The sequence below is a fragment of the Zerene cesonia genome, chromosome 14 (genome assembly GCF_012273895.1).
Source record: "Zerene cesonia ecotype Mississippi chromosome 14, Zerene_cesonia_1.1, whole genome shotgun sequence".
NCBI lineage: Eukaryota > Metazoa > Arthropoda > Insecta > Lepidoptera > Pieridae > Zerene > Zerene cesonia.
In genome coordinates, this window is record NC_052115.1 from 6,201,916 (window position 1) to 6,216,707 (window position 14,792).

General features: G+C 31.6%; 6 protein-coding genes across 6 annotated transcripts; 3 read left to right on the forward strand and 3 right to left on the reverse strand.

Moving 5' to 3' along the window:
* The first annotated feature begins 728 nt into the window (after nt 1–728).
* LOC119831663 (SNAPIN protein homolog) lies at nt 729–2,099 on the forward strand. The gene is made up of 3 exons (XM_038355109.1): nt 729–1,095; nt 1,273–1,438; nt 1,936–2,099. The coding sequence occupies exons 1-3, from the start codon at nt 947–949 to the stop codon at nt 2,059–2,061; spliced, it is 441 nt and encodes a 146-aa protein (XP_038211037.1). The 5' UTR covers nt 729–946; the 3' UTR covers nt 2,062–2,099.
* Nucleotides 2,027–2,792, forward strand: LOC119831662 (methyltransferase N6AMT1). Its single transcript, XM_038355108.1, has one exon. It carries the CDS (start codon nt 2,066–2,068, stop codon nt 2,684–2,686), a length of 621 nt encoding a protein of 206 aa, XP_038211036.1. The 5' UTR covers nt 2,027–2,065; the 3' UTR covers nt 2,687–2,792.
* On the reverse strand, nt 2,721–3,796 carry LOC119831661 (glutathione S-transferase 1-like). Its single transcript, XM_038355107.1, has 3 exons — nt 3,349–3,796; nt 3,093–3,260; nt 2,721–2,901 (listed from the first exon to the last, which is right to left on the reverse strand). The coding sequence occupies exons 1-3, from the start codon at nt 3,688–3,690 to the stop codon at nt 2,764–2,766; spliced, it is 648 nt and encodes a 215-aa protein (XP_038211035.1). The 5' UTR covers nt 3,691–3,796; the 3' UTR covers nt 2,721–2,763.
* A 447-nt stretch (nt 3,797–4,243) lies between these two features.
* On the forward strand, nt 4,244–5,376 carry LOC119831688. Its single transcript, XM_038355144.1, has one exon. The coding sequence runs from the start codon at nt 4,378–4,380 to the stop codon at nt 5,356–5,358; it is 981 nt and encodes a 326-aa protein (XP_038211072.1). The 5' UTR covers nt 4,244–4,377; the 3' UTR covers nt 5,359–5,376.
* A 1,125-nt stretch (nt 5,377–6,501) lies between these two features.
* On the reverse strand, nt 6,502–8,291 carry LOC119832030 (cyclin-dependent kinases regulatory subunit). The gene is made up of 3 exons (XM_038355616.1): nt 8,026–8,291; nt 7,702–7,829; nt 6,502–6,875 (listed from the first exon to the last, which is right to left on the reverse strand). The coding sequence occupies exons 1-3, from the start codon at nt 8,079–8,081 to the stop codon at nt 6,823–6,825; spliced, it is 237 nt and encodes a 78-aa protein (XP_038211544.1). The 5' UTR covers nt 8,082–8,291; the 3' UTR covers nt 6,502–6,822.
* Nucleotides 8,292–8,975: 684 nt separating this feature from the next.
* On the reverse strand, nt 8,976–11,401 carry LOC119831771 (gastrula zinc finger protein XlCGF8.2DB). Its single transcript, XM_038355271.1, has 5 exons — nt 11,190–11,401; nt 10,688–10,965; nt 10,301–10,418; nt 9,897–10,054; nt 8,976–9,576 (listed from the first exon to the last, which is right to left on the reverse strand). Exons 1-5 carry the CDS (start codon nt 11,316–11,318, stop codon nt 9,321–9,323), a joined length of 939 nt encoding a protein of 312 aa, XP_038211199.1. The 5' UTR covers nt 11,319–11,401; the 3' UTR covers nt 8,976–9,320.
* Nucleotides 11,402–14,792: the final 3,391 nt, after the last annotated feature.

Sequence of the window (14,792 nt, forward strand, 5' to 3'; positions counted from 1 at the left end):
TATAGTACGATACATACAAAATATAAGCATTATATTTAATTAATATATATTAATAACATTATATTACTAAGAGGAAATATTTACATTTTTGTATATAACGAATATGCTCAAAATGCTCGATCGATTTTAAAAATTATTTTGCGGTAAGAAAAAATGTTCTACAACATGCACTATTTTTAAGGTATAACTTAAGGTTTGAATATGTATGTGTGAGTATTTCAGTGATTGTAAATGCTTACGTTTACGTATGTGTTATTGTGTGTATACATGGTTATTGCGTATATATGCTTATTTGTGTGTGTGTGTGTGTGTGTGTATGTGTCTAGGTCTACGTGTAATTACTAATTAGTCTTTTATAGAAAGACACTAGTCTAGCCTAGGGTGCATTCAAATGTGACTTAGTAGTAGCTCTTTAGTTTGATGTTAATACAGTGATTTTAAAAATATACACGAAACACGCCGACAACAGACAAGTCACAATGCGTTCGAAGCAATGGAGCGACTAAGTTGAGTTAAGTCTTGATAGACTTAACCAAGTATATAAGTGTATAATCTGTGGACCTAGCTATGGCACGCGTGTCACGCTCACTCTTTCTTTCCTCTTGTGTTTTATATTCCGTGTTTTCGCTCGATTGTATCTACCATAGATTATACTTGTATATACGTATCTACTATCTTCCTATCATTTTAGCATGGTATGTCAATTCGGTCGTCATTGTCATTTGTCAAATACAAGTGTAAAAATGAAAAACTGTCAAATTTCATCACATAGACTAGTTCTTAAATTTGTGTCACTTATTCCTCTTTCAGGATTCTTTTTGTTATAATTCGAAAAAATAAAAAACAAAATAAATAAATCTCAATATTATTTTAACGACGACTCGAATTAAGTCCATCAGTGTTTTGTGTAAACTATAGATCAATAGGTACGAAATAAAGCATACAAATGGATGACACTGAAAGCACTACGACATCCGCCGACGAGAACACTGGTAACTTATGCGATAATCCTACGAGAGATACTCTAGCTGAAGGCTTACTTGGTGTTTTTAAACCCAAAGTTGATCAACTCGACGATAGAGTTAGGGCTACAAGGTTACTATACAAAAATATATTTTCGTAACGTCGTTCATTTTTGTTATAGCAGACGTTCGTTAGAGAACATAATAACCATCCCTTTTTATTATTTAATATCAAAACTTTTTTATGTTAAAAACATGAATATAATGGCATAATATAATTCTGTTGCCTATATCATTATTTTGTCTGCAGGATATGTCAGTTAGAACTGAAACAACGGATAGATTCTTTAAATGAAGAGTTGCAAAGAGTTCAAGAGGCTTTGAACAATCACCCAGACTTAGATCCTTATGTGAAAAAACTAATTGCTTGCAAGCATAAAGTAACTGTTGTTCTAAATGTACTACAAGCGTCACAGGTAAAACTTTTTAACAACTAAGTAGTGCCATCTCTTTTATCATACATTTTATGCACTTAATAAGAGTATAGATAACAGCTCTTCACATATATATAAAATTCCCATGTCACAATTTTAGTTACCAACCTCCTCCAAAATGCCTCCACCGATTCTTGTGAAATTTTGTGTGCATATTGAGTGTGTCTGAGAATCGGGCAACATCTATTTTTTATACCCTAAAATTATAAGAGTAACACAAAACAGCGTTTGCCGGGTCATCTAGTATTTACATAAAAACAGTCATCTCTTATTTAGAAAAAAGACAATGAAAGAATTTATTTATTAAAATGATGTGACTTATATTCTATTTACTATTAAATGATATTCAACAGGTTACTAGTTTACCTTCAAATTAATCCACTTAATTCTCACATGTATGTTTGAAGAAAATCTTTGATAACAATATATTATCAAAATATAACAACCAAATATCTTCTAAACAAATATTTTATTTTCAGGATAGACTGAATGAGATAAGACAAATGATAAACAAAGAAAAGACTGTCCGTACAGTGCCCGAGACTATCAGTGAACCAGAACAGAGTACAAGCAGTGTGGTCACCAGCCAAGGGAGCATAAATTAATGCAATGGAGACCCCTTATCAAAATCATATAAACAAGGGTGACTTTGAACATGTTTACGAACCAGCCGAAGACAGCTTCTTACTTATTGATGCACTGGAAAAGGAACTCACATTCTTGAAGCAAATGAAACCTTTGTATTGTTTGGAAATTGGTTCTGGAAGCGGTGTTGTTATAACTGCTTTGGGCATGGCATTACACGATTCTCTATATTTTAGTACAGATATAAATTTCAAAGCTTGTCTCATGACAAAGAACACAGCTATATATAATAAAGTATTGTTAGAATGTGTGAATATGTGTTTCGCAACATGTTTTCTTGATAAACAGTTTGATGTAGTTATTTTCAACCCTCCTTATGTAGTAACAGAATCAGAGGAATGCAATAGTAATGGTATTGAAGCCAGCTGGGCTGGTGGCCTTAAGGGTAGAGAAGTCACTGATAAATTGTTGGATATGATACCAAAGATATTGAGTGATGCTGGTGTATTTTATCTCCTACTGATTGAAGAAAACATTCCAGAAGAAGTTGTAGAAATCATGTCAAATAAAGGTTATAAATCAGAACTTATAATCAAGAGGCGAGTAAAAAATGAGAACCAATTAGTGTTAAAATTTCATAGATAAGATTGTAAAAATATATTTTTTTTTATTTATAAAATGTAACATAAAATATATGCATATGAATAAGAAATAAATATTGATTATTGATTCAAGTTTTTCTTAACAGCAGCTCCAAACATCTTAGCACCTTCCAAATTTTCAGAATACCCTGGGATTGACTCGCAATCTTTTAACCACCGAAGAATATTAGGATATTCCATCATATCCCAACCTACCTCCTGTAATCAAAAAATATAATAATCAAAAGAAAAATACATAAAATAGGAAAGATAATATACATTCATAGTTAAAAGACTTCAGTCAGTAAAGAAGTAATTAATAACAAATTAAGTAAGAAAATAATAATGTTGTGGTTCATTGTACAATTTGAAATTCGAATTAAGAGGTTGAATTCGAAACATGATCTTACCACCATAGTCGAAATAGATGCAAGGATAGCAGTATCTGCAATAGTTAGATTGTCCCCAGCCACCCATTTGCTCTTACTCAAATATTGTTCTAAAAAGACCATTTGAGAATTAAGGTCGTCCTTTAAGGATTGTTTGATTTCTTTTACTCCTTGGAAAAGTATTGGATACTGTAATAAAACAGACATTAAAATAAATACATATTTTTCTATTTAACCAGTACTTTTAGTGAATATTGATGATTATATATTTACGTACATTTATAGCTCTCATACGTGGATACAGCATTGAACACTCATAATAAAGCCTTTGGTTGACGATCGCCCGGCGTTTTAGGTCTTTTGGGTACAATTCATACTTTTCATATTTTTCAACTAAATAGCAGGCAATAGCTTTACTTTCCCATAGCACGAAACCATCTTCGTCAACAATTGTAGGCACGCAATGTTGAGGATTAATTTTAGTAAAACTTTCACTTAATTGCTCTTTTTTCATCAAATCAATAACTATTACTTCAACTGGTATACCGATGTTTTTAATTGCTAAAAGTGCTGCTCGAGAAGGAGCACTTAATGGATAATGATAAAGTTTAAGAGACATTTTACGTAAATTAAATTAAACTTAAAAAAATAGTATTTAATATGATCTATATCTGTGGTGTGGTAGTTACTACACTACCCTCTACACTCTACAGTCTACAGGCACTAAATGTAAACATATCACACGTCACACGACTACATCGCTGATCGATCCGAGGCCGGTTCCGTTTTTGTTTGCTTTGCCTAATTGTATTAAATTCATACATTATTTTTAACTGGGCAATAATTATAATTATTATTATAATATACGAAAATTAGTACCAAGCAAGATTTTGCGTAATCCGAAAAAGATTATTAGCTGTATTCACTTGACATATTGCTATGACCGAAAAATCCAACGTCCGTTATATCACTGACCTAGAACTTCTAAGTTATATAATTCGTTTTAATAAATATTCGCAACACAAGTGAAGACTGCTGCAGTTTTGTAAAGGAGCCGAGGCATAAGTTATTCTACTGACAAAGGAATAAATAATCCAAATATTCTAAGGACATTTTCCTTTTAAACATATAAAATTGGCAAATAGACCAGTGTTCTTATCACAAAGAATAAAAAAAGTTATGTCACAAGTGATGGACGAATTGTGTCAAATTTGAAGGCTCTAGGCAAGTCTAAACTAATAAATAAACAAAAAAAGAAGTAGAACCTTTTCAGCGTATTCGATTAATTTTCATAAGAAAAAAAATTATGTCGAACAGAATGCTTTGGGGAGAATTTGAAGAGCCTGAACCGGATGAAACGGTTTTGCAAAGTGTAAACTTCAATCCAATCATAGAACTAGGCATGCAAAATATACCCGAAATACCAATAACTGTAAAATCATCGCCGATTGAATTACCAAAGCAAAATTTAATTACACATACCATTCAACTGCACGCTTACGCAAGACAATTGGCTGCTATACTAGAACAAACTGAAAATGCGGTGTTTGAAGGAGCACGACTGGATGCTTTAAGTTTGCCTAATCCTCCTCCTGAACCCGACGTGAAAGTTAAGCATGTATCTGTACCTCCTATTAATTTCCTTCCAAAAGAGTATTGTGATTTTTCACTCGGCAAAGGTCCGGTTATATTACCATTTACTCCTGAAAGTCACAAGAGGGCCCTACGACAATGTGCAGCTATAGGCATTGGACACGTTGGTATCGCTACATGTACAAATACGGCACTAAATGCAGTTGCAGATGCTTTAGATTTCTATTTGACTAACATGTGTAAGCTAATGCGCACTGTAGCTGATAGGGAAGCAAGTGGGTTAAAATCAGGTTTTCCAGATATCATATCAAAAGTTTTAACAGATTTAAATGTAGGCAATTTACATGAATTTTATGAGAATCGTGTTATTCGTTATCACAGTAAAATTAAAGCAAAATGTGAAGATTTAAGAGCCCAATGTGAAGCCTTAGCCATTGGTGATATAGCTCCACAACTGAAGCTCGAAGAAGTGCCTGAATTACATTTTCCTGCTGCTTTGGACAGTGCATTCACACCATCACTAGAACCTGGCTTTCAGATGTTACATAGCTTAGAACAAGAGCAATTGCAAGGATTAGACTTGTTGGACACTGTATCAACAGATGACATAAAAGTAGAAACATTAGAATTTTCACAACCTGAATCAGCTAAAATGCCCTCGCTCTCCCCTAATGCTAAGAAAAAGAGGAAATAGATGAACATGATTGTTACATTGCTTTGTTTTATTTAATCATTTCACACTTTTTTGTTTAAATTTTTAATGTCAATATGACTACAACTTTTCTTCTATCAAGTGAGACAGTCTGTTACAATAACCTCAGCATTTTCAAAATTTTTCAGTCAAAAGTGAAATCTAAAAAAATTTACTAATTTGCATACTTCAGTTTTAATCATCATCAACTGATACCCATTGCTGGGTCACTTTTTTATATAGGAGGCCTCTGAGGGCTCATCCACATGGTACATGGTAGATACCATGCTGGCCAAGTGCAGGTTGGCAAACACCACATGTCATACTTTTTCATACTTCGTAAATGCCAGTTCTCTCACAATGTTTTCCTTCAACATTTCGATTTTCATCTTTTCTTTTTTTTCGATTTAAATCTCTAATAGATTACGGAAATAGTAAGAATACACACTATTTCATGCCTATCACAGGCATTTGTGTATAAAAATAATTATTATAAGGAACTACAAAGAGCAGAGCTAAGGAAAACTATTTCTGCATGACTCTTAATTTAAATTGCTTAAAAGACAGTTCGCTTTCCCTCTACCCTTTATTCAAACAAGGTATAAAGCCAAACAACAATAAACATAGCACCAAATAATTTATTTGTACCCAATTTGATTTGTTTTCAAAAGACAGGGTCCCATTGTTGTGCATCACATTAAATCACTGATTCAATTTATAACATGGGATTGCTGCATAGATTAAAAGCTGCAATACATTAAATGAATATTTTGTCAAACTTAACACAAATTTTCTTATCATAAAAATAAAGCAATTCTGTTAAAGTAAATGTTATGTCAAGCAATGAAACTTAGAAATTAATGACTAAGAGTAAATCTTAAAGTATGGAATGAAGATCATCATCATTGCTCATAACAAACATAATGTAATTTTTTATTTTTGATTATTTTTGACAAAGAGCTGTTAAACAATGCCAAATGAGAAATATCTTAATTAAAATACAAATGTTGCACATCACATGGTTAACTTGTTTTTAAATTTTCTTGAATCGATACATTAAAAATTTGTAGACAATATCTCACTGTTATTTAAATATCATATTAAAATGGACGTAGAGGTTTGAGGCCAATTTATTTCTTTTATTTACATGTTACCAGCATTAGCTATAAAAATAATTACATACATCAGCTATAATATTAAGGTGGGCTTCTTTCATGATAATTATTGGTGGGAGTGTTAAAATGATTAGTTCATCTTTTAGACACAGTATACATAAATTTGTAACTATCACAAGTAAACAGGAACTCAAGTTCTGTCATGGCACAAACATGGACCTATATATTTCATAATCAACATGAAATAATTATGTGGAGTTTGTTATAAGCAACCCTTAACTAATATTACATCTACATTTCATGACAGAACTGTACAATTACAACTTAAATACACATAACATTTATAATCCCTTCACTTTTTTAGTGATGTTGTCTTTTTTCTTCGGAACAATAAAATATGTGGTTCTGAAAAGAAAAAGTGTATATTTTAATGATAGCAAAGAGTAATAATAAATAATGAATTTGTCAATTCCATAACAAATTCTCATTTTTTGCTGTTGTACTATTATTTTTTTTGTGTTCTGAACTGAAAGAATACAAATAGGACCCCATTTCTAAATACTGACTTGTCCATCAGTCTGTCATCCAGCTGTAACTAATAAACCATGGCAGCTGGACCATAGAAAATGATTTACAGGTGTAATTTTTTGTCACAATTACAACAAGTACTAGTAGTATTAAGTACTAAGTAGTAAAAAGTTATACAGAACACAATTAACATTTAAGGAAACCTTACCCTTACCAAAGAAACAATATATTACAACACATTTTTTTTTTGAAACATCAGTATCAAACTCTTCATATAACAGTCCAACTTGCAGTTAGCCAGTTTATATGTTTATAAAAATACATAAGTCCGTATCCCATTGGAATATCGGTATAAAAAGTTGCCTATATGTTATTCCAGTTGTACAGCTGCCTACGTACCAAATTTCATTGCAATCGGTTCAATAGTTTTTGAGTGAAAGAGCAACAAACACATACATCCTTACAAACTTTCGCATTTATAATATTAGTAGGAAGGATATGTAATGCTTTTAATTTTATTGAGGTACTAGCATAATACAAGAAATGTGAATAACATATGATTGTTCTTTAATTTTTTATGTTATTTGGAGACTTCCTTCTTTTCACTAGTCTTTAGAAAAAGTATTTAGTAGGTACTATGACTTTTAAATACTAAATACAAAATAAGGTTAACAGTTCGTAATGTTAAATAAATATAACAAACCTGGTTGATGTGTCATGTAGTGCACCCATCCTTGACTCTGTTGTACACCAATGCTACGCCACTCTTGTTCAGACATCAAATGATTTTTTGGTACCAGTTTCACCATTTCTTTGGGTAACACTACATGCCTATAGAAAAACAAAAGAAACATCGTAACTTTACTAGAGAATAATAAGAACTTATAACTTAAGAACAAAAATTTTAACGAATATCTTGTCTGAACCAAAACTAAATAAAATAAAACTACTATAAATGAAAATAATAATACTAAAAGACGGTTACGCGGGCGAAGTCGCAGGCTCAAAGCTAGTTTCATATAAATACCTGTATTCATGTTCTTCATCGTAATATTTTTCTGAATAATAGATGTCTCGTGACATATTGACAACTATTTAAGCCGTTATTGGTATGTTTTGAGAGATAAAATAACACTTTTCACAGGTTTAAGTAAAAACGCAGTAATATTTTTAATTTCTAATAAAGTTTTGATGATTGAATTCACTTTATGCACAATAATCTCGAAAGAACGCACAAAGAAAACTTCGAGAGCGCACGAGCAACAAAAGATACGTTATGAATTTCGAAATTCGAATAACTTTAACGTCAGTAATGCCAACTGCCAATTTGTATTCGGGATGTGAATAAAAAATTTACCGGTATAAACGGTTTATGATCTATTGTTAATATTGATAATGTACAATCAAATATATATTTTGCACTTTGATAAATTAAAATACAATTGCAATGTGCAGATTTAAAATCAAGTATTTAATCGTAATATAAAATTTGCAATATCTATAGGCAATGAATATATTTTTAACTTAATAAAATGAATAGAATATTTTTACTTTGATTAAATATAAATTAAATTTCGTGTATGCACGTATGTGGTAATATTTTGTTAATATCTCATGCTTTTAATTTTTCAAATTTATGTCTTACTAGCTGCGCCCCGCGTTTTCACCCGCGTAAGTCCGTATCCCGTAGGAATATTAGAATAAAAAGTTGCCTGTGTTATTCAAGTTGTCCAGCTATCTACTTACCAAATTTCATTGCAATCGGTCAAGTAGTTTTTGTGTATAGAGTAACAAACAAAAACAGATCCTCACAAACTTTTATAATATTAGCATTTATAATATTAGATCAGATGAAAGAAAGTAGGATTTATAATATTAGTAGGATAGGATAATAGGAAGTACGACTAAAAGGATGACAAAGACGTGTTCATTATTTTCCTTTTGAGAAGGGCATTTTTTATAAATTAAAGACTTTTACAATTTTAAGAAAACTTTATATTAATATTTAAGAGGTTTGTTGAGTGCTTGAAATTCTTAATAACTATGTTTTTATGGATAGGTTACCAACTTTTGTTTAATATGTAAACAGCATTTTTGAAATATTAACAGAATTTTATCTATGTTATTTTTATATATGGCCTTGCTGCATTGGGCGCCCTCTGACTAAATATAAATAAATTTGTAAGTACGTCTATATCTATCACTTATATTGTAAAGCACTTTGATACTGAAAACAGTATCTTGCAGACTGTTTTTTGTTCTACAGTATATTTATTTCTGTTTTTTTATTAATAACAGTAAAGTTGGCAACCCTCATAGTTACTATATTTTACCTAAAATTTCATTACCGATAGTATTTGTTGATATTAATTTCGACTTATCAAGGGTGTCGTCACCGTTGTGTGCGAGTCTAATATGTCGCTTCAAATTCGAAGCTCGGCTTAGTCGTAAGCCACAAACACAGCATACAAGTCGCTTTTCACTGGAATGTGTTACTAAGTGTTGTTTCAAATCGTGGCGGGTGATAAACGCCCTGCCACAAGTGTCACAATCGAAATTCTTTTGACCCGTATGTCTCCTGAAAGGAAAAATAAAGATTAAAATATGTGTAGGGATAACAGTAGATCAATGACCATTTTAGCTTCCTATATAGATTGCTAGCTGCGCCCCGCGGTTGCAGCCGCGTAAGTCCGTATCCCGTAGGAATATCGGGATAAAAAGTTGCCTATATGTTATTCCAGTTGTCCAGCTATCTACAGACCGAATTTCATTGCAATCGTTTCAGTAGCTTATGCTTATGAAAGTGTAACAAACACATACACATCCTTACAAACTTTCGTATTTATAATATTAGTAGGATGTTTAAGTAGTTCATAAATAATCTTAAAACATAATTACCGGACGTGATACTGCAGATGTCCCGCAGTCCTGAATTGTCTTGGACACAGTTTACATGGATATGGCAGTTGACCAGTGTGCTTTCGTTTGTGAGCTATCAATCCTGCAGAATGTGCAAACTTGTTGCCACAAATTGAACATTGGAATGGCTTTTCTCCCTGAAACAGCATGTTATTTTTATAATGATGACTATACAATTTCCTTCACTTCTTAAAAAATAAATTATGTCTCCTCTTTTACAAACAATGTTGCATGTGGAGTTCTAATAATAACAAAAATAGTGAAAGTAGAAATTTCTATTTCGTAGAAAAAAATTACCTTCTTCAATTTGAAAAATATTCAATTATTAAAATATCAAAATAGATAAAAGAGTGCTTCCTAAGAAAGTGGTTATTATATTTTACCGTATGAATCCTCATATGCACATTAAGAGTCTGTGCAAGTGAGAACTTCTTTCCACACTGGGAGCACGAGAATGGCCTCTCACCTGTGTGAGTGACTAAATGTGTTTTGAGGCGATACCTAACAAAAAAAAAAATTACTTGCAAAAAGAAGTCCAAAAATCGGGTAGGTATCATTCCAAATTCTAAAATGGGACCAAATGATAATTTTCTACCAAACATGAAGAAAAACATATATCAGTTGCACTGAATGTCCACAGTCGAGCAATTACTAAAATAAATATGAAAGTCAAGAAGTAGAACTACTCAGTCCATGATTATTCATAGTACTTCTTTGTATTTATTAATTTAGGAGTACATTCAGCACAGAGTGAACATAGAATGGATTACCTAGACGACATAACTTTTCCACAAGTAAAACATTGTTGCTTTCTTGATTTCACAGATTGCGTATTAATTAATTCATCATTTGTTATAATTTCACATTTAGTATTCACATTATCTTCCCTTACATCTAAATCTATATATAATTCATCATCACTTTCAAGTTTCAAGCTTCTGAGTTTTAAATCTGATTGTTGGCATAATTTAATAAATTCTATGCAATTATAAAATTTTTTAAAACAAGTGTTACAAATATTTTTTGGAAATCCATCATCAGGATGTATCTGTAACAAGATGAAATTTTTGTAGATAAGTAAAATAAGGGATATTCTTATTTCATTCCAATAAACTAAATTACATAATTAAAACTTAAGAATACAGTTTAACGTTATAAGCAGAAGGCGTCATTGATTACAATTAATCAAATTCCTGTTCTTTAAATACTAGATGTATTTAAAGAATAGGAATTTGATTAATTGTAATTAATATTAGATAGATAGGTACTTACTTCAATTTTTGTTAACGTCGCAACTTTAACACTTAATATCACAGTATCATTTTCAAATGTTTCAAATAAACTTCTTCCATTGTTACCTTCAACATCTTGTAAACATAACCTACATCTACCTAAATCCATTAAACTTTAAATTTTTATTTACAATTATTATTAAAATAGTATTTAAACACCTAACTAATGTTTGTTTATAGTTTGTTATAAGATTTTACAAACATTATAGTGACAGTTGATGTGTCTGACTTTTACTTCTTTTTTTTAATGGCAATAGAAATCATATAGGTAATATGTTACTGTACTGTAGCTGAAATATAAGCTAAAAAGCATGTATAATTTTATTTGAATGATATTATATCTAATGAATTAAAATCTTCAGTATTAATGTGAATCATCCTTAGTAATCTCATTTGACGCGGTGTCAATCCTATCCTATCCTACTAATCCTACTAATATTATAAATGCGAAAGTTTGTAAGGATGTGTGTGTGTTTTGTTACTCTTTCACGCAAAAACTACTGAACCGATTGCAATGAAATTTGGCACGTAAACAGCTGGACAACTGGAATAACATATAGGCAACTTTTCATCCCGATATTCTTAGGGGATACGGACTTACGCAGGTGTAACCGCGGGTCGCAGCTAGTTTTTACTATAAAATTACTTATTCAGCTCGAGGCTCTCATTTGGAAAAGAGTTAATATTTATATAAAGTTTTGATGATTTCTTTAAAGTTTATATCAAACATTTCATGTTTTGTTTTACACATTTATTAGATTATGTTTTTTAAGTACCATTATAAAAAAAATTGTGGTTTCATAATATTAATTTACAGTTTTTCCGCGTAACGACTTTGTAATAGATACGACTACAATGATAAATTGCATCGGATGTCACAATTGTTTGTATTTGAGGTCGATTTTATGTGTTATATTAATTAATCCTGGACGATCCTGTTGCATTCCAGTTAGTATTTAGAACGAGGCTGTCACCTAATATGCAACTGCTTGTTAATCGGATATGATGTATGCATTTTGTATTTTAAATTTACCTTTTCTAACATATACATGTAGACTGTAATGTACCTATACTGCTGTTATGAATAATAGCTGCTATAATAAAGGTGCGCACACAAGGAGGATCACAAGAGGGATATTGTTTTTTTTTTGTCGATTGATAGGATATTTATTTTTAAATCAAAGTCGGCGAGTGCACGGTTCGGCACGAATTGGGCCAGCTCGCACCGGGGAAGTACCACACCCGAAAAGAAAACTGGCGTGAAATAGCATACTGCTGTGTTTCGTTCGGTGAGAGCGGAGCCGGAGGCCCATATCCTTTTCCTCACCCTTCCCAGTCAGTTCCTTTGTTACTCTCGTCAATACCTTCTACATCCCTTTCCAATTTGAAGTCGGCAATCCATTTATTCTCCAAATGTTCATGGGCGGTGGTAGCGCTTACCATCAGGCAATCCACCAGCTCCTTTGCCGACGATGACTATCATAAAAATGAGCTTTCGTGACATAGGCATTAATATAGGCATCCAATTAATTAAAATAGCGATTCTCCATCTAGATTTGGAATTTTACACATGATATCACAGGAGGATATGTATTGTTATTTTTAAAATATAAGTTTAAAAACATTTTTTTGTTCGTTTTTTAAATTCCATAACTCATGAGTATGAATTATACAAGAATAAGAATTATACCCTACGACATGTGACATCTGCCAACCTGCACTTCGCGTGGTGGATTATGGCCTGAATCCTCATGAGAGGCCTGTGTCCCAGCAGTGGAAACATATATATGGGCTGATGATGATGATGATGATGACGAATTTTATTATGCTCGTTTTGATAGACGTGTATGCAATATTTTAGAACTGGCCACTGACAACAAAAAGAAATTGTAATTTTAAATTACGAAGAAAAATTTATTTGCCGGTTTTAAAGAAAAATTAATTTACCTACGATATTGTTGACAAACAAGTCGTATGGCGAAGTCAGTTGAAATTGTACGCACTTTAATTTTTATCGTGAAATAATATACATAACCAAACTCCAATCAAGGTCCTTAAATTTGTTAATGTTATTTTATTAATTTTTTTTCATGTGCTATTGAAAGGACATGGCTATACGCCCTTTACTGCAAAAAGGATAAGGATGATGGAGGGAATAAAGAAAACGACTGGTAAGGAAAATAATATAAGATAAAGGGCCTCCGGCTCCCCCACTCGCAGAACGAAACGCAGTAGCAACGTATGCACCAGGATCTTCTGTGGAGGTATGGTGCCTTGTGGAAGCATGCTCGACTTCCATACTACATACACGCATGATTATCTTAAAATCTTTCCTTACTGTTGAATTACAGGATACTATATTATAATATGCGTCGTCATTTCTTCGGGTTGGTAAGATAACGCATTCTGAATCTTGTAAATATGTTTATATATATTATATGGTTTTAAATGCGATGCTTAATGTCCGTTTAGTTGTATTAAATTTAAATATCTACTAGCTGCATCCCGCAGTTTCACCCTTGAAATATAATCTTTATGTTCCCGTGGGAAGGTCGGAATAAAAGTAACTAAAATTACTCCTTGTTACTTCTGCTGTCTGCTAGAAAGGTCCCGTTTAAATCGGTCCATGGATTAGCAAGAACTAACAAACAGTCAGAAAGACAGACAACAATTGTAAAAATGTTTTTTGGTACATGTACCGTGTATACATATGTATTTAGTCAAAAATTATTTCAATATTGCTAACAGACACTCAAGTTGTATTTATTGGTAAAGATTACTTAATAGATATATTATTATCAACATTAAAAATGTGAAATTGTTTGTGATTGTTTGTCTTTAATTATATAATTTTTGACGCGATTATATCACATAATTACATCTTTATTTCAACTTTTCCATAAAGTTAAGAAAGCGTAGACATCTACGGCTACGTCTGGTTACGAAATGCTACGAAATCTACAGTTTAATACCTAACACACTAGGCAATAACACAGATAACAAAATACTGTAGACTATAATAGCAATAATATGTAGAGAAGCTTTAAGTTAATATTTATAAGATGAAATGTATTTTTCGCGTCGATAAAGAATTAAACATAATATTTAAAGACATTCCGTCCTATAAAATATGTCATAAGTAATATTATTTTGTTATTTCTCTAAATGGTTATTTATTAATTTTCAAGTTATGATTTATCACAGATAACATAATTTTATTTTAACTATTAGAATATATCCAATCATTCGCTTTTCGTTTTAGATGGGACTACTAGTCGCATTCTAAGTAAAATTACAATCTATCTATACTTCTATATATAGTCTTTTTCTTATATATAGTCTATACTAATATTATAAAGAGGGAAGATTTTATTTTTTTGTTTGTTTGTTTGTAATAGATAATCTCAAAAACTGCTGGACCGATTATTAAAATTTTTTTCAACATTAGAAAGCTGCTTCGCTTAGTGACATAGGCTATATATGTACCACGGGCGAAGTCGGGGCGAACTGCTAGTATCCTATCCTATCCTACTTCCTACTAATATTAAAAATGTTAAAGTTTGTAAGAATGTATGTGTGTGTT